The sequence below is a fragment of the Otolemur garnettii genome, unplaced genomic scaffold (genome assembly GCF_000181295.1).
Source record: "Otolemur garnettii isolate 467f Iridium unplaced genomic scaffold, OtoGar3 scaffold00010, whole genome shotgun sequence".
Lineage (NCBI taxonomy): Eukaryota > Metazoa > Chordata > Mammalia > Primates > Galagidae > Otolemur > Otolemur garnettii.
Window position 1 is genome coordinate 30,682,318 of NW_003852405.1, and position 26,375 is coordinate 30,708,692.

The window sequence follows — 26,375 nt, forward strand, 5'->3', positions numbered from 1 at the left end:
CCTGAGCTTCAGATGTCCTCACTAGCTTGTCTCCACGGTAAACTTACGTCTTTAATTATATCCAATGTTGGACTAAAAGAAGCATGAAGGAAAACAATCGGCAGAGGTTACTACAAGCGCTGGGAATTTGTAACATGAAATAACATATACTTCTGATTAGATGACGCTAAGTCAGTTTCACTCATGTATTATAACCATCAAGACCAAGAAGAGTCGTGATTCTCTCAAAATCTACTGAAAAGAAACCATTCTTTGCCCTTTCTGTGGAACACGGCCAGCCAGGGTAGTTCTTGAAAGACACATGAGACTGATGAAAGACAGAAACTGTTCCAACTAATGAAGTAGAATGAGGGTGAAAGGTGATCAAATCTTCTAGCAAGATCAAACTAACTTTTATGCTAATAGCCCTCCTTTTGTCCTAATTCATTGAGGGTTGCCATTCAATTATGGTACTAACAAGAAAAAAGGGTAGGAATATTTATTATGCAAATTATTCTTTGCTATCTTTTTGCTAACATTATGTATACAATAATAGCATAATTTTAACTACATTTTTTATTTCATTTTCTTTCTAAGTGGATTTCCAGTTGAGCGATTTAGTTCTTTTTTTTTAAATTTCAAAATATTTAAGGGGATGCAAATGCCTTTGTTACATTTTACAATGCTTGAGTCAGGGTTTTCAGTGTGCCCATCACTCAAATAGTGTTCATTGCATCTGTTAGGTGGAATTTTACCCCTTTTCTCCACACCCGTCTCCCTTCTTGATTTCCCCATGACCTTCACATCTCCTTATGCCCGTGAGTGCTCATTGATTAGCTTCCAATTATTAGACAGTACACGTGGTGCTGGTTTTTCCATTCCTGAGATACTTAGGGTAACAGTCTCCAATTTCTTCTAAGTTGCTACAAAAGAAAATATGTCACTCCTTTTACATACCATGGCTAGCATTCCATATGGTATATATGGGTCTGACAAGTTTGCCAACACATCGTAGAAAGTGCTGCATCTTAGAAGAAGTGTTCCCCTTGGGAAGCTATGTATCAACACCCGCACCTAGCCTACCCTTCAAAGCAATTTTGGAACTCTTTTTTAGAATGACCTTCAGAGTTGTCATCCTACCGCTCGCAAAAGCACACGCCAATAATGAACACCACTCAGGAAGACACTGCTCACACATTGACAAGAACACAGCTGTGAGACACTGTTACACCAAGGTTATGAGACCTTACCATGGCAAGTTTGAATTTTTCAAACTTCATTGTCAGAACTTATATGATGACAGCTCTGATGGTCATTGCAGAAAAAGAGTTCCAAAATTGCTTTGAAGGGTGGACTAGACTCTAGTGTTAGTCATAGCTTCCCAAGGGGAGTATTTCCAAGGTGATGGTAGTGATATTCAGCAATGAGGTATGTAGTAATTTTTCTAAGAGGAGTTCTCAAACTTAACTGTCAGACCTTGTGTACCACATTTTCTTAATCCACTCATGAATTAATGAGCACTTAGGTTGATTCCACCTCTTTGCAGTCGTGAACTGTGTTGGGATAAACATTCACGTGCAGGTGTCCTTCTGATAAAAGGACTAATTTTCCTTTGGGTAGATACCCAGTAGTGGAATACTGGGCTGAATGCTAATTCTATGCTTATTTCTTTGAGGAATCTTCCTGCCATTTTCAATAGAGGCTGTACTCATTTGTAATCCCCCTAATAGTGGATAAGTGGATAAGTGCTCCTTTCTCTATTTGGCACTTTTTAACTATGTCCTCTGCATCAAGCAAGAAAATATGTTGCTGAATTATTTAGATAGTTCACTGAGAAAGTAAACAGACCAGTCTCAACTGCACAGTGCTTCTCCCTGTTATTCTAGGACACACTTTATCCAAGGAAGAAATATTTCCCCACCTTTCTTGTTCTCAGAATATATTCCCCCAAGCAGGCTCACGATTGCTTCCCTAATTGAGAAATGAACCAAGCCAAGCAGACCAGTATGGGCCTTTGACAAGCAGGTAACATGTAGGTCGGCACAGAGGATTAAAGGAATGTGGCTCTGTGTCAACTGGAGACAGGAAATCTGAAAGTATTAAGTACAAAAGGAAGGAGGCTTATGTAGTTCATCCTTAAATCCTTTGCTGAAATAAGGGAGAGAGTAAACAAAATAGTTAATAATTAAGTGATCGAACTTGACCCATCATTTCTGGTATTAACATATATGTCGTCTTAATGCATTCATATGGTCACAGGTCTATGTTTCCATTCAGTACTTAAGGGAACCCAGCAGGGCACACTCTTTCCCAACCCAAACACGGAGCGGGGAGCAGTCTTACTTCTGGTTTGATGGAGCTCTGATGTTTTGGTTGTACCCTTTGGTATCATTTCACAGTCTGTTGCTCATCTGGACCTTCCCACTACTGTGGTGGCTTTCTGCACGAGGATACAAGGCCGTAGCTGTATAAGTCTTTAAGTGCTCAGCCATTGTTCCCAAAGCATGACCAGTGTCAGCGTCTTTACAGCCACGGTGGCTTCTTGCTTTATCAGAACCTGCCTTTCGTCTCAGGCCCTGCTACTAATCCCCTAAGACGCCAGCCCAGTCTCCTTCTTCATGGCAAATTCCATTTTGGAGTAATCTTATCCCTTTGGGCCAGCAGATTTACTTCAAGGTCTATCTGTTCTATCCTAAATTAAAATCAGATGGAGAAAAGTTTGAAGTCTCATCCCTTCATTCCCTGAAAGCAAATTGGTCTTTCTCCATCCCAAGGGATATGAGGAAGGAAGAAACAGTATTTTCATTAACTAAGAGAGGTCACTCAAATGAACTTTTGAAAAACAAAGATAATTTCAAGATGACTTTCTGATTCTGCCTTTGCAAAGAACCAGTGAACAGTTTCTCTTACTAACAGATAAACACATCGATGTGAATTTTTAATGTATGTTTTCCATATTTATTGAGGTATGATTGACAAATAAAAAATTATCTATATTTAAGGCATTCAACATGGTGTTTGGATATACATATATCTTGTGTAATGATTCCCACAATCAAGCTAATTAACATGTCCATCATCTGACAGTTACTCCTGGGTGTAGACGTGTGTGTGTTGATAAGGACACTTGAGATCCACTGTCTAGCAAATTCAAGTAGACATTAAATTACTAGCTACAGTTAGCATGCTGCACATTAGCTCTCTAGCACTTAATCTGTCATAACTGAAGGTTTGGACCCTTCAACCATTACCTCCTCATTTCCCCTGGCAACCACTGTTCTGTGCTCCACTTCTATAAATTAGAATGCTTTACGTTTCACATAGGAGTGAGATTGTGCAGTAGGTTTCTTTCTGTGGCTGGTTTATTTTACTTAGTATAATAATGTCCTCTAGGTTCATCCATGTCTGCCAAATAGCGGATTTCCTTCTTTTTTAATGTTGAGTAATATTCCATTGTGTATGGGGGGGTTATATGTACATATGCACACACATACACATACATATATCATAATTTTTTTTTCAGGGTCTCACTATGTCACCCTTAGTAGAGTGCTGTGGCATCACAGCTCATAGCCACCTCAAACTCGTGGGCTTAAGTGATTCTCTTGCCTCAGCTTCCCAAGTATTTGGGACTAAGCCACAATGCCCAGCTATATTTTTTGTTGTAGTTGTCATTGTTGTTTAGCAGGCCGGGGCCAGGTTCAAACCTGCCAGCCCCCGTGTATGTGGCTGGCACCTAACCACTGAGCTACAGGTGCCAAGCCCATGATTTTTTTTTTAATCTGTTCACCTGTCAATGCACACTTAAATTTGTTTTCACATCTCAGCTATTGTGAATAATGCTGTAGGAACCATGGAAGTTCAGGTATCTCTTTGACATGCCCATTTTACTTATCTTGGATATATACCCAGAGTTGGGATTACTGGATCTGATGGCAGCTCTAATTTTAGTTATTTGAGGAACCTCCATACCATCTTCCTTAATGGCTACACTAGTTTACATACCCTCCTACCATGTACATGGGTTCCTTTTTTCCACACTCTCCTCAACACTTATCTTTTTTGATATTACCATCATACATCACAAGGCTTTTTATTATTTTAATGTGGGAGCTTGGTGATATCACCTCAACGTTCATAGTAAGGGGAACTTAGTCTACTTTGGAACTAAACCTTCCTATGATATCACATCTTGAGAACATTGTTTTAGTGAAGTAAAATCATATCTTCCCCCCCCAAAAAAGTAAGAGAGTTTTAAAAATTCTGTTTCCATTATTTTAAAAATTGTTCTAATAAACTTTTCTTAATTAAAAATTATTCTATTTGTAGTTAACCAGAACCAGCACAGAATGTCCTTTTGCCTTCTTTGAAAATATTTAAAATTTACAAATTAAATTGCAAACGTATACGTCCTTTTGTTTTGGAAGTCTTTAGCTTATAAAGAAAGCATTTAGGTTTGGTTGTCGCTTGAGAAGACTTTTTGGTATTGAGTGAGGTGTTTTAGAATTTGTTGTATTTTGCTGAATGCATGCATTCTAGACTATTGTAAATGGAATACCGTTAGCATGAGAGGGGCTGACCCGTGCTCAAGGACACAACCCCACACTCACCATTGGGCAGAAGAGGCCACCTGTGAAATAATAAACAGCATTTTTCCGATGTAGGCAACTGGATACAGGCTGCTTCCCAAAACGTCCCTACAGCAGTAGTGTCATCAACACAGATTTTCAGATTGGGTATCATGCGTCCTATTATCTGCTTCATTGCATTTGTAAATTGCTTGTGTTAAAAAGCCATAAGCACAATTTGGCAGGCCTGTTCCTCACATATTAAAACAGTTAAAATGTACCTTAAAGGGATGCGAAATAATGATTTGAAAGCCAACATTCCCAACCAGCAAGTATTTAGGGAATGCCTTTGCTGCCCCAAACAGATTTGCAGTTAATTTTTAAATGTCAGTGAAAGCAGTTGGTCTAATCACATTTTCTCCTTGACAGAGGGCTTTTTAACGGCTGCAACTTCTGACTCAACCCTGGAGCATAACAGGAACATGCTCTGCAAATGTTTGAAAGGGAGAGATCATGTGAGATAATAATATCACTCCTGGTAGTTCAGTAACATGCGATTCCTTGATATGAGTGAAAGGATAATTTGCCTGAATAAAATTTTCACCATCTCTTACTGGTCTTTGGTTATCTGCTGTGAATTCCTCTCATGATATTCTTTTACACATAATTTTTCTTCTCTTTTTCTCTTATACACACACACAGATGCACTTACAGGCCCGAATATGCCTTGGCTTCACTTAAAGTCTTTTAAAGTTATTTCTGATATAGATAAGATGAAGAAAAAGATGAGCCGTCCAGGTCTGTGCTGACTGCTGTGTAACTTGGTCATTTGGTTTTATTCAGCAACATAACCCAGACAGTTAGATTCTAGAGTTGCTGCTCTCAACCACTACACTGCACACTAGATTGCCTTTTATTTAATAAAGAGAGTGAGTGAAGAATGTGTAATGAAGAGAGAGAGGAAAAAACAGAACCCCATGATACTCTCCTAATGCTTTTCCCTCCCTCCTTCATCTCTCTCCCATTCTAGTTCCACGCTGGGCTGGGTTGAAAATAGGTGAGCATTGGAGAACAGTTTGGGGAAAGGAGTGAAAGGCAGATATTCTTTTGTAATCAAAGATCGTAAACAATCTGTTTTCTGCATCTTGCTGTTCTGAGACTGCTATGGATTCACTTTGCTGCTGTGTCATTGTTAACTTTTAGTGATTGTTAACTTTTAGTGATTGTTAACTTTTAGTGATCACCCCAGGATTTTGTGAGGCTCCAGGTGGGAGCATCACTTGGGGCCAGTAGTTCAAGAATAGCATGGGCAAAGTAGTGAGACCCCACCTCTACAAAAAACGTTAGGCAGGTGTGATGGTTCACTCCTGTAGTCCCAGCTGCTCAGGATGCTGTGGCAGGAGGATCCCTTGAGCCTATAAGGTGTGAGGCTGCAGGGAATCACGATGGCGCCACTGCACTCCAGCCTGGGCAACAGAGCAAGACCTCATCTCTAAAAATAAATAAATAAAGTAAAAAATAGTCTCTATTATGTATAGACTAATAAGAGGAGGACATTCTTTATTATAATGCCGCCCTAACCAGAGTTGCCCTTCAGTTAATGCTTATGCTATGTAGTAAGTAAAATTATGTCAACTTTTTTTTTTTGGCCAGGAAGAACTGAAAGGATTTCATAGATCTTTCAGAAAAATGTTATTTACTACTAAATGTTAATAAAGAATATTACACATAGTTTCTTCAGATGTAACATGTTGCATACATGTTTAGGAACAAGGAGAACTCTTCTTTCATCCAAAGTGAGAATGGGTGGAATTATGGAACTTCAGTTAACCAGGACTAAGGACTCTGAATAGCTGGTGGCCTTGACCTCGTCAAAGAAAATTTGAATAGGAAGAGAAGGACCCACCTGAACAGAGCTGTGGAGTGCATGGCTAGCAATGACAAATATAGTATGGTTAAAAATCTCCCGGTAGTTCAGTCTAGAAAATAACCTAAAACACCACCTCTCTCTCCATGTCTAGAACCATGCTCTATCGTCCTGATTCCTATGTAAGTGGCAACTGGTCACCCTTCAGTCAGCAGTGCCCATCACACTCCCAGCCCTCACGGGCTCTGTCAGAGTCGTGCATCTCCAGAAGCCTCCGAGTCTGTTCATTTTCAGGTCTCAACTCCTGCAAGGTCAAGGACATTGCTCCTGACCTCAGGTCACTGGCCTCTATGAATCCCTCTGGTCATGCATGTATTGCTTCTGTGTAGCACTTGGCTGAATTGCAAGTTCACATTTACTTATGCAATTAATTCATCCTAATCTGTCTCCCCCAATAGACCACAGGCCCCTGGAGAGAAAGTACCATCATATACCCAGGATCTAGCTTGCTGCTGATACATAGAAAGCACTCAAAATGTATTTGTGGAATAAATGAAGGAAAAACTATCTGTGCAATAAAGAAAGAAAATATAAACTCTCTCCTCATCATTCCCAGTGTTTTTCTTTGTTAGAAAAACAAAAAAACCTACCTTCTAATGTGAATCAAAATTGTGAATAGGTTGTGAGTAGTGGTGGGCTAACACTATTCAGAATAACTAGAAAAATAAGTGTATTAAAGCAATCAGTCAGGAGTTAGACTTGCTAAAAAGGAAAATCACCAAGGTGTCATGGAAAGCCTGGTTTTATTGCTTCTTTGGATGTTCTTCCATTTTCCTTTCAATTCCTTGTCTACAAATCTGTTTAAGAATAGGCTTTATCCCATTATTACCTCTTACTCTCACCCCTTCCAATTCAAGGATTCTGAAATTTAGAAAAGGTATCTTTCTGGTCTTTTCTTTTGCTGTTCCAGGTGGGAGTGAATTCTGACAAAAGTCAGTCCAAAAACCTTACCTATCTGTTGTGTTTGGTTTGTTTTTTAATGTCTTTCTGAAAGTAACATCCTTGAATAGGCTGGTTACTTGTTCAGAATGAGGGCTGGGTATTTTTCATTCCCTTCTCTGGATCTATTTTCTGCCCTCCTCATTCTACTCTGCCCCCCGGGAAGTTGGCATTTTTGGGTTATGTCAACAGACTCTCTTGTCCTCTGGCTTCCAATTTAGTTCAGTCTGTGGGAGCAACTGGTAGAAGACAAGAGGGCAAGAGAATGAGTTTATAGAACTTACCCCTCTGGCTGTCTTGCAGGTGGGTCAGTACAGGTGGAGCATATACGCCTCTCTACTTAAGGCACTTCCTCCTGTCAGTTTGTATCTCTGGGTTTGGGTGTCTCCCTCCTCCAGGTCCCCTATAGGCCCAGAGGTGAAAACAGCTCCCTTTCATGCTACCCTCTCGTTCTCTCCTCAATTCTCCCCATACTTTTGTACATCTTTTTTAAAATTAAACTCTCTTTAAGTATCTTACATGAATATTGCATGTGTTTCCTGCCAAGACCCTGCTGTTTTCTATAAAACAGCTCTCCAACCTTGAAGGGTTTTCTTTCCCGCGAGGTAGTTTAACTGGATATTCTACTGTTCCATTGGCCCAGATGCCTCGGGGTGATGGAGTTTAATTTTGGCCATGCATTCTGACAAATTTGTCACCTAAGCATTTCTAGGAGCCAGGTCAGCCTTTCTATGTAAAAGTTCATGCTACCAAAAGCAATACAGAATCGTCATCCCTGTTGTCATGACTACTTTTTCACAAAATTATTGAACAAGTTCTCGTCCATTCTGAAAACCACCTCTGCAGAAGGGTCTTTACTAAGCGGCCACATGATACAGAAATATCTCTATATTCTGGGTCTGTTTACAGGTCACTGTTCTCTCTATCTCTCAAACTTCCTTACCATTGATTGTCTAATATTTTTCTTTCCTAGTCCATGACAAGGTGGCCAAATCAATGGCCTCTATCTATACATAGATGAATAATGCAGGTCATCTATTTTTCCAGTCAAAGTAGATGACCAGAAAAATTTCCCCTGGTCAATGCCAACAGATCCTCCTTAGCCATCTAATAAATTTGGTTTTATTTTTTTCCTTCTCAGTTAGCTGATCGAAGGGACCTTTCCATGAATCATAGGTACATATTAAAGCAATGCATCAGGAGACAACACATTATTTTTATAAGAAATCTTCTGATGTAACTTTCTTGAGTCTTCATGACCTTCTCAAACATTGTAGGAATATATCATTTCCATTGGTAATGGCGTGCTGCTGGGCACAATCAACTTTAGGCTGGATGGATCAGATAACACCCATTAAACATCGTGATGGGCAGCCCATGTCATTGGGCTATCACTCAGAGCCCAGAAGCCATTTCCCAAAAGAAGAAGAGTTATTTTATGAAAAAACATGAATTTCCTCCCAAACCCTAGGGACCTTCACTGTGATTCTCTAACAGGCATTGGCCACGGGCCCCATGAAGCGTCTTTCTCTCTGACAGGTATTTTAAGTGAGTTCATTCTGTCATATAGACCTGGTGGCAAGCCTGCGTATACAGTAGGCTGGATTATCCAAAGAGTCTTTTCTTTTTCTGGGCCCTACTCAAAACTGGTGGCCAGTAAGTATTGTACCTTTTCAAGACCTAGCGGAAAAGGCAAGATGTAATAACTTACCTATCTCTTTGGAAGGAGATATAACTACTAGACCCCTCAGGAACTTCACTGAGGTAGAAGACCTTGTTTTTTCATAAAATTTACCTCCTATCCAGTAGCTCCCACATGTCTTTATAAGGCCTCAAGATGAAATGTTAAATAATATTCTCCAGATTTTATCAGCACCATGCAAGGGAACTGTGTGGTATCCTGTGGAATAAGGATAGTGTCAGAACCCTGTAGATTGAATTCTGTCAGAGGTAGGAGGTTATATAGCCTTGAGGCAAGAAAGTGAACTTGCAGAGCTGTCCATGCCAGGTAAAAGCAAATGCCTCGGATGCTTTCTGCTCACTGGAAAGGGAGAAAGCATTTGTTAATTCCAAGCTGCATCCAAGGTGACAGAGGCTGCTCTAATTGTGTTTTAGTAGAGAGATAACAACTTGAGCAGCAGTTAAGATTAAAGTAATGATTTGGTTGAACTTATGAGAATCCACCACTGTTCTTCAGAGTCCATCTTCCTTTTGTAGGATATACTAGGTCTGACAATTAAGTTCTTGAACTCTTCCTAGAAAAAGTGCTAGATACCTAATTGCTGAATATCACTATTATCACCTTCAAAATGCTCTCCTTGGGAAGCTATGCACTAATGCCAGTGCCAACTCCACCCTTCAAAACAATTTTGGAACTCTTTTTCTGGAATTGTATTACTCCTGAGAGCTGTCATTGTATTATTCCTGATGTCCTAAATGTCATCAAAATGTCTTCCTTTCAATATTTCCTTTATCTTCAGGTAAAGAAAAAATTCATTGGTGCCAGATCAGGTGAGCAGAGAGGGTGTTCCAATACAGTTATTTGTTTACTGGCTAAAAACTCCCTTACAGATAGTGCTGGGTAAGCTGGTGCATTGTTGTGATGCAAGAGCCATGAGTTGTTGATGAAAAGTTTAAGTCCTTTTGGCTAACTTTTTCATCACATCCAAACAGTAAACTTGGTTAGCTATTTGCACAGTTAGTAAAAATTCAGAATGAAAAAAACCCTCTGATATAAAAATAGATTAGCAATATCATTTTAACTATTGATTTGGACTGGTGGAACTTTTTCGGTCATGGAGAACTGGCTGACTTCCATTGTACACTTGATGCTTTGTGTCATCACAAGTGACAACAGGGCCCAAAATACCATCTTGCTTCTCCAAAAGGTCTCAGCAAACTTCAACTCTCTTTTGCTTTTGTTCATTTTTGGACCATTTTTGCACACCTTTCTCATGCCAAGATTTTCAGTTAAAGTTTTCCTGACTATTCTCTATCAATGTTTACTTGGTCTGCTATGCTTCTCACAGTCAGCTGATAATTTTGAAGCACACTTTGACAAATTCCTTCAATGTTTTCATCAGTTCTGCTCATTACTGGCCACCCTGATCTCTCTCATTAATGGCACTTTCTTTCCTCTCAGAAAAATGTTTAGTCCATTTGTTCACTGCCATTTTTCATGGCATTGGTCCCAGAAACTTGGACTAACATGTCCCTGACTTTACTTCCACTCTTGCCAAGTTTAACAAGAAATTTAATGTTTGTCCATTGCTCTAATTCAAGCTCTGACATTCTTGTGATGACACACAGAAAGATGCAACAACAATAATAAATGCCACTCAGCAAGACACTGCCACACTTCAACAAGAACACAGCTGTAGACACTGATACATGAAGTTTATGAAACCTTACAGAGTTGTTCGTACAGTGTTGCCAATGTAAGTAAGCACACATGGCAAGTTTGCAAACTTAATTGTCAGACCTTATATATTAATAGTTTTCTGTATGACAGCTGTCTGGAAGTGTCCAGCCATATATGTCTCTATTTCTCATGTTAACTGGCTGGATACTTTATGGACGCTCTTGGGTACTGTGTAGAATGTGTTAAGAAGTAGCATTGTGCTAAATGAGAGAAGTGTTCATCTCTGTATCCTCAGAGCCTATGTGTGCCTGTCACATAGTAAGGCCCAACAAGTGAGTGACTAAATGAATAGGAATGTGATTGTTGAAAATTTGGTATATTAATGAATAAATGGAAGGAAGTTTGACTGTATTCTAGACTAGAATTTTAATATAAAGCTTTTCATGGTCACTTTCTTTTAAGGGCTAAGGTAAATATAGATATTAAATAATGTGTAATTGCTTAGGCCTGAAAGAATATTTTAAATCAAGGTTCCCATTTATTAAATTGTGTGGCAAAGAATAAAAAATACTAAAATCCTAGAAATTATAGCAATAAATTTGAAACCTCATAAAACAAATCAAATGAAAGGAGGATTTTTTTCCTAATTATTATGAATATTTAATTTGAAAAAGAGAAACATGATATAACATCCTCCTTGAAGTATATAAAAGATTTTTCAAATCTGTATAGTGATTAGTTACCTATTGCTGCATTATAAATTGCCCCCGAATGTGGCGGATTAAAATAACAAATATTTCTTATCTCATAGTTTCTTTTTGTAAATTTCTCTTAGATTTTTATTGTCAAATAATTTTAGACTTACAACAAAATTGTGAAAATAGTTTAGAGGGTTTTATACATCCTTTCACTAGTATTCCCTAAGGTTCACATCTTATATAATCTATAGTACAGTTATCAAAGCACAAGAAATTAACATTGTTAAACTACTATTCAAAATTTGTGAACAGTCACTCCCACTAATGTACTTTTACCATTCCAGGATCTCATCCAGGATCCCACATTGCATTAAGTTGCTGCATCTCCTTAGTCTCCTCCAACCTGAAACAGTTCCCCAATCTTTGTCTCTCATGATCCTGACACTTTTGAAAAATATTGGCCAGTCATTTTGTAGTAATAGCCTCAATTTGGATCTGTCTGATTTTTTTTATTAAATCATAACTGTGTACATTGATGCATTTACAGGGTTCAGTGTACTGATTTGATATGCCATGTGGAATGCTTACATTGAACTGATTAACACATCCCTCACCTTGCCTACTTATTTTTGGTGGTAAGACAATTGTACACTTTTCTTAACTGTTTTGAAATGTACCACTGCATTATGCACATTAGGTGAGGTCCCCCCAAATATCTCCCCTTCTCCCAGCCTCCCCCTTCTTCTCCCCTCTCTCTTCTCTTCCCTTCTACTTTCTTGACTATAGCTATGTTTTACCATTAATATGAATGGTAGGTGATTATATATTGATTTCATAGTAATATTGAGTGCATTTGGATACTTCTTTTTTCATTCTTGAGGTACTTTACTAAGAATAATAAGTTCCAGCTTCATCCAGGTAAATATAAAAGATGTGAAGTCTTTATCTTTTTATGGCTGCATAGTATTATATGGTGTACATATACCACAATTTGTTAATCCATTCATGGGTCAGTGGGCACTTGGACTGTTTCCATGACTTGACTGAAATAAACCTTCTGGTGCAAATGTCTTTGTTGTAAAATGATTTTTGATCACCTGGGCATATATCAAGTAGAAGAATTACAGAATCGAACAGTAGGTCTACTTTTAGTTCCTTGAGTACTCCTCAAACTTCCTTCCAAAAAGGTAGTATTAACTTGCATTCCCACCAGCAGTGAAGAGGTGTTCCCTTCTCTCCACATCCACACCAATGTCTGTAGTTTTGGGATTTTGTTATGTGGGCTAATCTTACTGGAGTTACCTTTAGATAACTTTGAGTTATCTCAAAGTGGTTTTGATTTGCATTTCTCTGATGATTGAGGATGATGAGCATTTTTTCACCTGTTTGTAGGCCATGTGCCTATGTTTTTCAGAGAAGTTTCTGTTCAAGTTTCTTGGCCACATAGACATGGGGTTATTTGTTCTTTTCTTATTGATTAAAGTTCTCTGTGGATTCTAGTTATCAGACCTGTGTCAAAAGTATAGTTTCTCTGGTCAAGAATTTGGGGACCGTTTGGCTGGATGGTTGTAGCTCCAGTTCCTCTGTGAAGTTGTGGCCAAGCTATTAACTAAAGCTGCAGTCAACTGAAGGCTTGACAAGGGTGGATGACTTCCAGATGGCTTGCCTCTCTACCCCACGTCCTCCCTGACTTCCCTACGTCCCACCAACAGTAGCAAAAGCTTTCTTTTAACTTTCTTTTAAATATTTGAATCTAGAACCTCTCTTTAAAAATTACAAAAGTTAGGCTGGGTGCGGTGGCTCATGCCTATAATCCTAGTGCTCTCAGAAGCTGAGGCGGGTAGATTGCATTAGCTCAGGAGTTCAAGTCCAGCCTGAGCAAGAGTGACACCCTGTCTCTACTAAAAAATAAAAAGCAAAACAAACAAACAAAATAACAACAACAACAAAAAAACCCAAACACTGGGTATTGTGGAAGGCACCTGTAGTCCCAGCTGCTCAGGGGGCTGAGGCAAGAGAATATCTTGAGCTCAAGAATTTATCTTGAGCTCAAGAGTTTGAGATTACTGTGAGCTATGACACCAGAGCACTCTACCCAGGGCAACAGAGTGAGACTCTGCCTCCAAAAAAAAGAAAAGAAAAGAAAAAAATTAACTAAGGAAACATAGAAAGGAAATTACAGTATAGGATGTTTTAAAATAAAATTTTCAATTTTAAGAGTAGGGATAGGCCAGGCAGGGTGGTTCACTCCTGTAATCCTAGCACTCTGGGAGGCCAAGGCAGAAAGATCATGTAAGCCCAGAAGTTTGACAGCAGCCTGAGAAAGGGGGACACCCCTCTCTAAAAACAGCCTGGCACGTGGTGGGCATCGGTAGTCCCAGCTACGTAGGAAGCTGAGGCAAGAGGATTGCTTGAGCCCAGTAGTTTGAGGTTGCTGTGAGCTATGATGCCATGTAACTCTATCCAGAGCAACAAAGTGAGACTCTGTTTCAAACAAACAAATAAATAAACAAACAAAATAAAATAAAATTACAAAAGCTAAAAAAGTGGATTTTGCAGAGATAGAGAGTAGAAGGGTGGCTACCAGAGGCTGGGAGGGGAAGGAGAAAGGGAAGCTGATTAATGGGCATAAAAGTACAGTTAGATAGAAACAATACGTTTTCTTTGGTACTACAGTAGGAAAATTATAGTTAATAACAGTTTATTGTATATTTCAAAATACCTAGAAAAAAATTACAGTGTTTCTAACACAGCGAAAATTGTTTGAAGTTATGGATACCCCAATTGCCCAGATTTGATCATTACACATTGTGTATACCTACATATACATATAAAAAATATCAGGTGTACCCCCCAAATATGTACAACAATGATATATCCATAAAAATATAAAAAATAAAATAAGGTTATAAAAGTTATTTTTGCACACTTTTCATAATTTCCGAAAGAATTTAAAAGAATGTACTTTTTGTTTAGACTTGACTAAACTGTGTTTCTTTAGGAAAATCGTATCCTTCATAACACCACTTACAGTATTTGAGTTTCCCAGGAGCTGTTCCTATGTCCTCCTGCGATTGTGGCTGTTACATTCACAGAGATTCTCTGTACAGGTGTAAACATCTGTCTCCTTTACTGTGTCTTATAGTTCAGTCACAATTGAACATTTGCATATTAGTGTGCATGTTATTTATTATTGAATTGTTTCTTCTAATTTCTCATTTGCAGGGTGTCCCGAAAGGGAAAATGTAGCTATTTAGTACCTTTATTTACAAAATACTCATCACAAAATTTTACAAAGAGGTGGCCACCATGTAAAGAGTATTTTGGAAATATTTTGTGAAATATACATAGGACATTTTGTTGAATTTTAAAAAGACATTACGTGTGTGATCAAGTTATGTTATCTGTGACTATTATTTCAAGATTGTATAAGAGGTTTTGTAAAATATTTGTTACAAAAAAGATGCCTTGGGTGTGCTGGGCTTAGGAATGACTGTCATACCAATAGGTAGTGTTACGGCTCTGATAATCACCTTGCATAAGAAGGCCTTGACATTGGGAAGGAAGTATTTCAGAACAGATCTGTCCCGGAGAAACACAACGAGAGTCACATGTATAATACTGAATTTCCTAGGAGCTATATTTAAGAATGTAAAAAGAAGTAGGTGAAATTAATCTTAATGATTTGATAATGTATTTTGTTTATTTAATTTAACTAGCTATCATTTCAAAATGATCAACAGAAAATCATTGTGTTTTGTTGTGTTCGTAGTGTCACAGTATTTTGCTCCTACCACACGTCTCAGTGTGGATTAGCCACCCCTCCAGGCCCTCGGCAGACACGTGGCTAATACTGTCATCCTGGACAGCACAGGTCTGGAGGTTCCATGAACAGAAGCAATCCAAGAGAGGGAGGAAGTTGTCAGTCGTCCCTTCCTTTATTAGCAGGGGCGAAATGACAGCTGCTGCTCGTGTCGTTTTCCTCTTTTTTGCAGCTTTCAGCTCGAAGTCTTGCTGATCCAGCTCAAACTCAGGCCATCTGCAGCCTCGCTCCGAGCCAGAGGGGCAAGGAGCGGCGGGCAGCAGCTCCACAGACACAGCCACCTGCCACAGCCCAAAACTAGACAGAAAAGATTCTTTTGAAACATCTGTCACGGTCTCTCTCTTCATTGTCCCCAGACTCTCAGATCCCTCGGCACCAGACACTCTCCCTCCCTAGCTGCCAAGTACAAAGCTCTTTTCCTCAAATGACAAAGGCTCCATGCTTCCCTTGCTGTCTCCTTTCCTGTTTCATATATCCAGCATTTTCCTGACCCTCATTCAGCTGATTCCTTGTTGTTGCCCACTGCTAACACGCTCGTTCTTGATCTAACGGTCAGAAGGAAGTTTTATCACTCTCATAGTCTGATGTTAAAGCCACAGGCCATAGAGAGCAACACACCTGAGTTCACACCCTGTTTATATCACGCGGGAGCTGTGTGATCTCAAGAAGTAGGGTCAATTTGGAGCTACAGCTATCCATAAAATTAAGGTGAAAATAATACCACACTTTGTCGTGAAACTGAGCTGAAGCAATGGGCATGATAAATTTAGCACAGCCCCTCACCCATTGCAAGCAACTAATAAACAGAAGCTCTTATCATTATACTATTCCTCCATCTATAATACCTTCCCTACTTTCAGCCACATGTCCAAATCCTAATCACGTTTTGAAGTCTTTCTCAAATCCCACCTCTTTTCTAAGCCTTCTAGAAATTTTAGTCTCTTCTTTTCCTTTGTTTCTTGAGAACTATGAAATCAACTTACACTGGCATTGACTTCTAGTCCAGGATGAATAACGGTCATCTAGTAAATTCTATAATTATTAATTAATGATGAAAAAGAAACCTATAGCAGATGATGCTGGTACCCAACCCCACTTTTCTTGACCCACCTGAGTCTGTTTGCAGTTAGGATGGACAATTGTACCAGGCCCCCTTCCCTTCTCACTTCCCTCTTACCATGTAATCTATCTGGAATCACCTCCTGAACAACCAACGTGCAGCAGAGTTCTTGCCTCAAATTTTGCTTTTAGGAGAAAACCAAATAAAATAAGAAATAATGTCATGAGTCCATATTGAATGCCAAGCACATGGTGGGCATTCTACTCTCATTATCTCTTTTGCGTCCTAAACGTTCTCATGGGATTGTAACCAAACCAAACTGCGTACCCTTAGCCTAACACCAAAGCATAAGGTTATTGAGGATAGAAAGGTTTATTGTCAGGTAGCAAAACAAGGAGACAGGAGTCAGACCCAATCTGTCTCCTTGAGTGGGGGTTTGGGTTTGTTTTCTAGTCTGGGATCATAAGGTGTGATCTGGTTGGACCTTCCCATGCAGGGACTGAAGCCAGGGGACGTGCCTCTGACTGGATCCTGCCATGGGGTGATACTAGGGCTTGATCTGATGGGATCCTGGATCCTGGATCCTGCTGTGTAGTGCCCATGTCTCACTTCATTCTCCGGTCCCCGGTCCCAGCATTTAGGTCCCACCCGCCGTTAGTGCATGCTTGGTTTATCTGCGCATGCTCAGATTACATGCTCTTCAGCCGAGGGGGCCCATGGCAACTGAAAAGCACCTGGTAGCTTTGTTGCATGAGAGTTGAACCAGTCTGATCTGATGCATTTGGAAGATTGGTGTTTATTATGCTCATTTTGTACTAAGAAATTAGAAAGCCAAGACCCCAAATAATTGACTTGTGCTCTGTGTTATGGATAATATTAAGTAGCAAACCTGGCAATCCAAATACTTCTTTGGAGGCTCATTTCTGAATTAATAATTGTGTAGAAAAAGAATAAAACATTTCAGGGTAAAGCTGAAAGAAACATACTACAGAAAATAGAGTCAGGTAAAATTAGATCTCTTTCTTAGGTCCAGCCAAAATGTGGAAAACTAAGATATAGAAAAAGAATGCAATGAAATAGTATCTCAAGACATCGTACATTAGAAGTACATTGTCTTAGATGTTATTTAAATGCCTTATATATAATCTATTTTTTTTTTTTAATTCTGGGAAGTAGAGACAGGAAGCTATGGCAACAGAGAGCTAACCAAATGAGTCAGATTTCATAACAAGGTATTAAAAGATAAAACCAATTTGGCCTCTATGACTTTGGAGAAAGAATTAGACAAAGGGGACTTTTATGTGTGCTGAGATACTGAAAAGAAAAGTTGATTGATGAAAATATTACTGAGAAAAATTTCTCTTTCATGTTAAAATTTTCTCATGCAGAGTTGTGTGTTGTTTTTTTTAATCTTCCCAAGTCACACAGGCCATCTACATAAGGGTGATTGAATTATAATGTGAAATGTCAAATGCAGTTAAGAGTGGGGAAGGAGATAGCTGGGCAAATGTCAAAGGAGGCAGAGGATAAAGAGATGTTTCCATGTGCAGAGGTAAGTGTTGGATGGCCAGTGCATTTCCTAGAGTTTTAGGCACTATGTTAATCCAATTGGAGAAGTTAGAAAAATTCAGCTAGAATTAGGGGAGCAGATATATTTCCCAGTTGAACTAATGAAGTGGCTCTCTGTGGTCTAGCTGTCAAGTCGAGTCTACAGTTTTTGAAAAATGAAGGTGAGGAGTTTATACGAGGTGAAGCCCAGCCTCTTCATAAAAAATAGAATTGTATCTTCAGTTTTCATAAAGTTTGAGACTGCTTGGTATTTCTTTTAAGCTTTGAGATAATCCGACAAAATGTATTCCGTATTTATTATGTATTGCCTCCATAGTTGCCATTATTTGCCTTTAGAATGTCACATAAAATTATGAAGAACTAGTCAGCTCGCATTAGGCATCATAGTTGGAGTCCTTTGAATTTTTTAATGGTTTTCACTTATGAAACCCAAAAGTCTTACATCATGTTAGTTAATGTAAATTTATTAGCACTGCTATAAAGCCATTTAGTTCTGAACCCTAGAAAAAGTGACTTGTAGCCAACCGAGCTTTTAGAGGGCATCCTGTAATTCACATTTTAACAAATGTCATTTTCTAAGTGCGTTACCTCATGTTTGGCTACAACCCAGCTGCATCCTGAGAGAGCAAGAGAAATGTGCTTTCTGACTGGTTCATGCATATTTTATTTTACTTTTCATTAAGAAATTACTCTGTAAAGGAAATCAATAACCTTCTGTGACTGAGGGAGGGGTCCATGGTGTGTTTTCATATCTCAGATCTAACTGCCTGCAGCAGCTGTTGCTGATAGAGTTTTTGTCCTTTCTTATTCCTGCAGCCTGGGTATATGGCGACCCCCGGAGAATGGCCTATCCTACAGACAGCCAGGGCCACTTCTGTGGCCAGAAAGGCACCCCTAACGAGTGAGTATGGCCACTTTTGCTTTGTGTGACTTTGTTGTCTAAATTTGAACCTACATATCACTTTTATTTCAATCCTACTGGACCTCGACTGAAATTCATAAAGCAGGCCTTCTCTCCTCCTGTTCCTACAGATGGCTGTCCCTGATATAACCTAAGACAGGATGTCATTATCAGGCAGAATTTTATTAGCATTCACAGTGACTCTGCTTAGTAAAAATATAATTATAATGAATGAGTTGGACCAGTGGTTTTATCCAAAGTCGTATTTTTAAAATGCCTTGTAAAATGAGCTATTGGAAGACTGAGTTGTAAGTAGCTGCTGAGAAGCTGACAGTACAATTGTTAGAATTATTTTCGTCACACTGCCTACTGATAATTCTTTCAAAGTGAGAATCACACCAGAAAGTCTTCCAGGATGGGTCAGCTTTTCAAGGAAACTCTGCTATTGTGAACACGGCCCAGGAGTAGCTAAGACAAACAAGGAAGAATGTTCCATCAGATTCCTTTCCATGTTAATCAGAAGTTTCCATTTCTGAAAGCAAGTTTTCAATTTTTTCCCCTTTTTTATCTGAAAAATAAGCCAGCAAGCCCCCACCAATGTCACATTTTTTAACAAAACTTTCCCTCCTTTCTTCCCTCCTTTTACATTTCTTTTCTGGGGTTGTTGCTGACTCTCCTGGCTGTTTAAAGCTAATTCAGTTTTTATTTATTATTTATTTATTAATTTTTATTAAATGATAGCTGTGTACATTAATGCAATCATGGGGGACAGTGTGGTATTTTCATATACAATTTGAAATATTTTCATCAAACTGGTTAACATAGCCTTTATGTCATTTTCTTAGTTATTGTGTTAAGATATTTATATTCTACTTTTAGAAAGATTCACTTGTACCCAAGCCCAAGTGCCCATCGATCCGTGAATGGATCAATAAACTGTGGTATATGTACACCACGGAATACTATGCAGCCATAAAGAAAGATGGAGACTTTACCCTCTTATGTTTAAATGGATGGAGCTGGAAAATGTTCTTCTTAGCAAAGTATCACAAGAATGGAAGAAAAAAGTATCCAATTCAGTTTTTATAAAGGCTGGTTTGGGATGGTTAAAAAGAAAACAGAACAGTAAGGCTCTCTCCCCCCAAGCCCAACAACAAAAACCATGGTTGGTGGTGCTTCAGGTAAGTTCTCTACACTGCCCACTTGCAACTGTGGATCTTACTATCCCAAGAGATACACAGATTTAACAAAAAAACAGATCTGGGAAAATGTTCACAAAATTCATGTGGTAGAATTATTCCAGACAATCAAGAAAATGCAAAAATTTTAGGTGGAGAGGAAAATTCTTAATCATGCATGCTTTGGTGAGTTGGTAGGGGACAGACTGACTCCTACCAAAGGTCCTCATTGCCTATTAGCAAAAACTGGACCCGATTCTAATACAGAATGGTGATTTTATTTTCATTTCAGTAACTCAGACATTGCCAACATCCCAATAAAACCTTCACACTCTGAAGGACAAAGAAAACCCCAGTGGTGAAAGAAGTCGTACAAATTTCCAAATCTTGAGTTCTTTAAAAAGGGCTATTTTTAAACAAGCTTTTGTGACAATAAGTTTCCCAGACCTAAGCCAATGACCCATATATTTCAAACAAAAAATATGCCACTACAAATTTCAGTATATAAAAATAATTCAAAGACAATCCTCACTTAATAGGCAGACATGTTCATTATTTATATAAACATTATATAATCAATAGTTATTATTTATAATAACAATATGTTACAAACTATGCAGAGACTCAATTCTGTTGATTTTTCTTTATAGTTTCTAGATTTTTTTGTGTTATGATTATATTAACAATTCCTTTCTTCCTCCTTAAGATAACATTCTCCTGTATTTCTCTAGGATTTTTAATATTTAAATTTCTTTTTCAATTTCTAATCTGTGTGGAATTTATTTTTGTATGTGAACTGAAGTAGTAATTTTTTTTTTCCAAATGCAGAGCCAATTATTTCAGAATAGTTTAATAATACGCACTTTCTCTTTCTGATTTCTAACAGAATTACCATATAATAAATCTATGTATTTTTGTTTCTGAACCATCTCACCTGTTCCAGTATATATTTTAAGCCTCTCAATTATTTACATTTTATAAAAAATGTGTATTTATTTAAAATTTTAATAAATTACTTTCAATTATGCTTTGCATTTTAGTAGTAAGTAAAAATATTTATGAAAAAATAAAATTTGAATCATTATAAAAAATTTTTGTAGGCTGGGCACAGTGGCTCATGCCTGTATCCCAGCACTCTGGAAGGCCAAGGAAGGCATATTGCATATATCAATATATACCTGAGAAAATGTATCCAGAGCTTTGTTATTTGAACTGTTTTTACAAAATCAAAAAGAAAGAGCTGATCATCTGATATGAAAGCAGATAAAAGTCAGAACCAGGAAAGAATAGAATACTGGCCAATAACAATAGAAAATGTTGTTCAACCCTGGTTAAAATAGGAAATGCAAATTAAGATATTATTTTTGTCTAGTAGGTTGTCAAATAAATTTTTAAAATTAAAATTTCCAGTGTTGACCTGAATGAACAGAAATAAGCACCTCATTTTATACTTAGGGTTGTGTTCTGTGATAATATTTGTCATATTTTATAAAATATTTATCAGACTTGTATATTCTTTTTGATTCAGCAGTTTTCCTCCTAAAATCTTATCTGACGGAAATTTGACATATTTCCGTTGTTATGGGTCCTGTGAAATGGTGATAACAAGATGAGAAGGGCCCATGTGTCTCTCAGTAGGAGACTTCTTAAATGGATTATGGTACAGTCAAATAATACAATATTGTTTAATCATTAAAAATCATTCATGATACATTGTTAATTCAAGAATTCAGGTTACTGGGTGGCGCCTGTAGCTCAAAGGAGTGGGCATCGGCCCCATATGCTGGAGGTGGTGGGTTCAAACCCAGCCCTGGCCAAAAACTGCAAAAAGAAAAGAAGAATTCAGGTCACTAAAAATGGCATGTATAGTATAATTCCATTTGGGGAGTATGTTTATAAATTTGTATACTTTATATTCACTTACATAAAAAGATCTATATTTTTAAGGAAAAAACACCTGAAAAGATATACGTATGCCAACCGTAATTATTCCTTGGTGATAGGATTATATTTTTATTTTTATTCACCTACCTTTTAGCCCTATTATGTCACAGACAGCATCCTAAAGGCTGCGATTATAGTGCAAACAAACGGGCAAGCTGCTGGCCTTCAAAAAGCGGAAGGTGAAAGGGAAATACACAGCAAAGATGTAAATAAACAAGATGATGTCAAATAGTGAGAAACTCGGTGAAGGACGGGACCAGGAGAGGAGGGCTGATGGAAGGTGACTGCTGTGCAGTGGGAGGCAGTCACCTCGTGGCTGCACGGATAGAGGGGGGTGAGGGGTGGGTGCTTTCATGAGGGGGTGACTTTTGAACTGAGATATGAAGACTAGGCAGAGGCCAACCTTACAAAAGCTCTGGCAAGAGCTTTTAAGACAGAGGCAACCAGGGCAAAGGTCCTGGGGCAGGAGTGACCTTAGGATACTCCCGGCAGAGAAAGAAGCCCGGGAGGCTGGAATGTAGCAAACAGAGAGGGCAGTGGAGCCTGCAGACGTCTGTCTGAGAAGCAGGTAAGAGTCCCATCTGGGGAGTCTAATAAAGTGATTGCATTATTTATGAGTAAAAGGTCTTCAGCAAGACTGAGCCAGTCTACGTTACATCTCGATAGACCCACTCTTGTTGCTTTTATACTTTCCCGAGCTGTTTCACTTGTTCAGGGATCATGTATGCAGAAAAGTATTAAGCTCTTTTCATTTTGAAAAGAATTAATGGCATATTTTGTTATAGAATATGACATAAATTTTGAGTAATTTTTATTTTATTTATCTGCTTCTGTGCATCATAAATTTCTATGAAAATTTGTATTTTTATATTTTATAATATAAAGTATCATATTACGAAATATATATATTTTTATTTTATAAAATAATATAATATACAAATATGAAATATATATATTTTGTATTTCTCTCAAATTTTTCAAAAATATAGGAAAAGAAAAGCACATAAGCTGAGGCCATGAATTATCTTAGTTATTAAAGCCCTTTAAAAAATAACAGAATAAAGCAAAAAATTTTTTTAAATGAATGCAGAGGGTGCCAAAAATGTATACTCATTTTAAAACAGAAAAAAAAGTATTAAAATTGTAGTACTCAATATATACTGGTAACAAAAGATAAGTCATACTGAGCCTGTCTTGTAATTGCAGACATCAAACATGACTTGAGTTTTATAATATTAATACAGCTTTTTCCTTTCTTAAAATGTGTGTACATTTTCTGGCACCCCCTGTATATGCCCTGGAGTCAAATTCTGATTTTACCTCCTTACGGCATCAACCCTGGGGCATGAAACACAACGTATTTCATCCTTAATTTTCTGATAATGAAGCAAAAATTAAATGAGAGAACAGTAATTCAGGAGAAATGTGTGGTCCCTTCTCTCAAAGCACTTCCATGTCCCCTGCTGCTCCCCTGCTGTTTGTTGAGGTCCTCCAAAGGCAGGTCTCTATACCTTAGGCTAGAGACACTCCAGTACAAAAGACACCAATTTCTTCCTGAAGGATCTCCTGGTCTTCAGGGACAAAGTTAGGAAAGCCACGGAGGGGGACTTCAGTGTGGTGTGTTCAGTGCGGTGTGCTGTCTTAGGACCGGTATAGTGCTGACAATCCCATGTGAAGCCGTCCTCACAACCCCCCACCATTCCTTTCCCTCCTTAGTCTCGGGAACAAGACCCTGATCTGCTGCCTTGAGTACTTATCACCACCTGGATTTATCCTGATTATTAAGTTGTTAACTTTGTTTATCCCGCCCTCCCCCCCACCCAAATTCCGCCTCTGGGGCCAAAGTTCTTTAGGACCAGGGACATTTTCTATCATTTTCACTGTTGTGTCCTCACCCCTACAACATGTCAGGCATGGTAGGAGGTACTCAGGGAATTCTTTGTTAAATGAATGGGAAGAAAAGGGTAACGCCGTGAGAGTGATTGGCTGCCAAGGAGCTCACGGTAAAGACCTTATCAGAGACTCTTACACCGTCGCTAAGTGCATCTCATTTTTATTACTAGCATTTGGAAAATTAGGAAGCTGAAATTGAGAAACACTAAATTACTCAAAATCCAACTGCCTATGAAGTGGCAATAGTAGCGTGTCCCAACTCCAAATACCGCGCCCTTTAGGCTGCGACAGACTGGCAGTGAAATTGTTCTCACACATTATGTGTTTGACCTGGCCTAAAAATCTTGAACCGAGCTGCTAAAAAGTATCATTAATATTTTTTTTTTAAAACACAAATAAATTTGTTTGTATGTGTGTATATTTCTTTGCCAAATGAAATCCGTCTACGCCAGGTGTATTTATGTAAGCGAATTACCCTCGTTTGTGTCAGGATGTGCTTAAAGCAGTCCTGAGATTCCCAACTCTGGAAGACATAGCGTATGACTGAGTTTAAATTCTATGTCTAGAGATGGAGTGATAATATTTGAGGCACAGAGTTTGGCCTTTTGTGCTTTGTCTTTGATCGAAAGAACTCCAGAGAAACGCCAGGAGTTTTCTGAAGTGTCAAAACAGACAAAACAGGGACTTCAAAGGAACGCGGGGACTTTGTTGTTTGTGTAACTTTCTCTGACTCTTGAGTTCCAGGAAAGTTGTTCATGACACTTGGGTACAGACCTTTTCTTTGAGCTTTCCCCTAAAAAGCAAGTAGCTGATTGATTTTTGATGCCACCTTCTGGCTACTACAAAAACTTCAGCTTTATGAAGGTTACCTGAAAGCAACTTTGAACATTGTCTGACCAAATTGGACAGACTAAATACCTGCCCCCCGCGGGGTTCAATAAAGAAACAGGAAAGACTAAGAGGACAAAGTTCTTCTTTTAATTTTTTTTCTATTGATATCTAGTAGTATATAATTTACAGGGTATATATTGAATTTTATTACAAGTATAAAACATGTAATGATCAAGTCAGGGTATTTGGGTATCTACCACCTAAGTGTTTGTGATTTCTATGTGGGAGAAGATTTTAATCCTCTCTTGAAGCTATTTGGAAATATATGTGATAGGTAAAAACTAAAAAGGAGTGAATCAGAACACCCAAGACCAAAGTGTGACAAAGGCGGTAATATTTATTTTGACACTTGAGAGCAAGTGGGCTGTGATCTACCGGGTATTAGAGGGCTCAGAGAGAGAGGCCAGTCTTTTATAGCAGGCTGAGGGGTGAGCTGGTTTCCATCAGGGACCACCAGACTGTTGTCAGCAGGGTGTCAGAGGTGTCCTCTCATCACCGGGACTCTTCCCGTCACTGTCAGAGGCTTGCAGTGTCGGTGTATTCCTCACGGGTCTGCAGCTGGGCTGGCGCAAGGACTTGGCCAACATGCATCATGTCTCTCTTATCTGAGTTATGACCACCTGTAACGCAGTCTCACAGAACGGCTTTTCAGTTCAAGATGGGGTTAGTTTGGCCAACTGAACGATATGGAAAGTGCTCAGCCAGGTAATAGGAAAACCTGAAGTTCTCATGGCTGGACGCTTTCCAGACAGCCCTGTACCAACAGTCCTCACACACGATGTACTAACCATGGTCACCTTCAGAATTTATTCCTTCTGTGTGTTCATAACCAGTGACTAAACTCTCTTCATTCCCCCTCCCCCATCCAAGCAGGAGGGCAGGTTCTTGGGCCCTTGGACAGCAGGTGTGACATAGGCCATGGCACTGTTGAAGGCAGGAAATGCTGTGTTGGTGGTGACTGCAGCAAGCTCAGTGAGCTCGTTCCCAAGCTGACAGGTGGCACATGTGGGTGGGTGCCAACTGTCATGGTACTGGTTGGTTGGTGGCCCTGTCCTAAGGCCTTTGGTACCAGTGGTGCTGGTAGACTAAGCTGACAAGCCTGCAGGCCCCTGAACGGTGTGGCCCCAGCGGTGTGTGTGGTACTGGTGTGTGTGGCAGGCAGAGGCGGGGTGACCCCAGAGCCCTGGTGGAAGCTTGGATCAAGAAGGCTGCACAGCAGGCCTGCTGCTGGGGGGCAGGGGGGAGCTGCTTTCAGAGGCAGAGTCATTCCTAAGCAGCCGGGGAGCACGTACTTCAGATCTAGGCAGCCGCTGCAAGGTGTTTCCTCAGGGTGCACATAAGTGTGCAGTGGGCCAGCTGTCACCAGACGAGGGGGGTCCGGCCACCTGTCACTGTCGGCCAATATGCAGAGATGGGGACAGCTCCACTAGACTTTGTTTGTCAGAAGGCCAGTGATTCTAGAGTGACAGTAGCTTCTCCAAGACTGTTCTGTTCTTTCATTTCCAAAATCACAGTTTTAGACATAAAGGTTCAAAGCAAAGACCACATTAACTCTTACTTCAAATAATAATCAGCATAACGCAGTGACCTGTTGCAACATGTCTGATTGAAAAGTCAATCTTCCTAAACTATTCCAGATGGGCA

At 39.1% G+C, this 26,375-nt stretch overlaps 1 protein-coding gene across 1 annotated transcript in view; it reads left to right on the plus strand.

Annotated features, from left to right (window-relative positions):
• SLC44A5 (solute carrier family 44 member 5) overlaps positions 1–26,375 on the plus strand; it is a 78,095-nt gene that overhangs the window by 3,289 nt on the left and 48,431 nt on the right. The window contains exon 2 of the mRNA XM_012801631.1: positions 18,741–18,825. Coding sequence (XP_012657085.1) covers positions 18,741–18,825 — 85 coding nt within the window. The remainder of the gene's footprint in view (positions 1–18,740; positions 18,826–26,375) is intronic.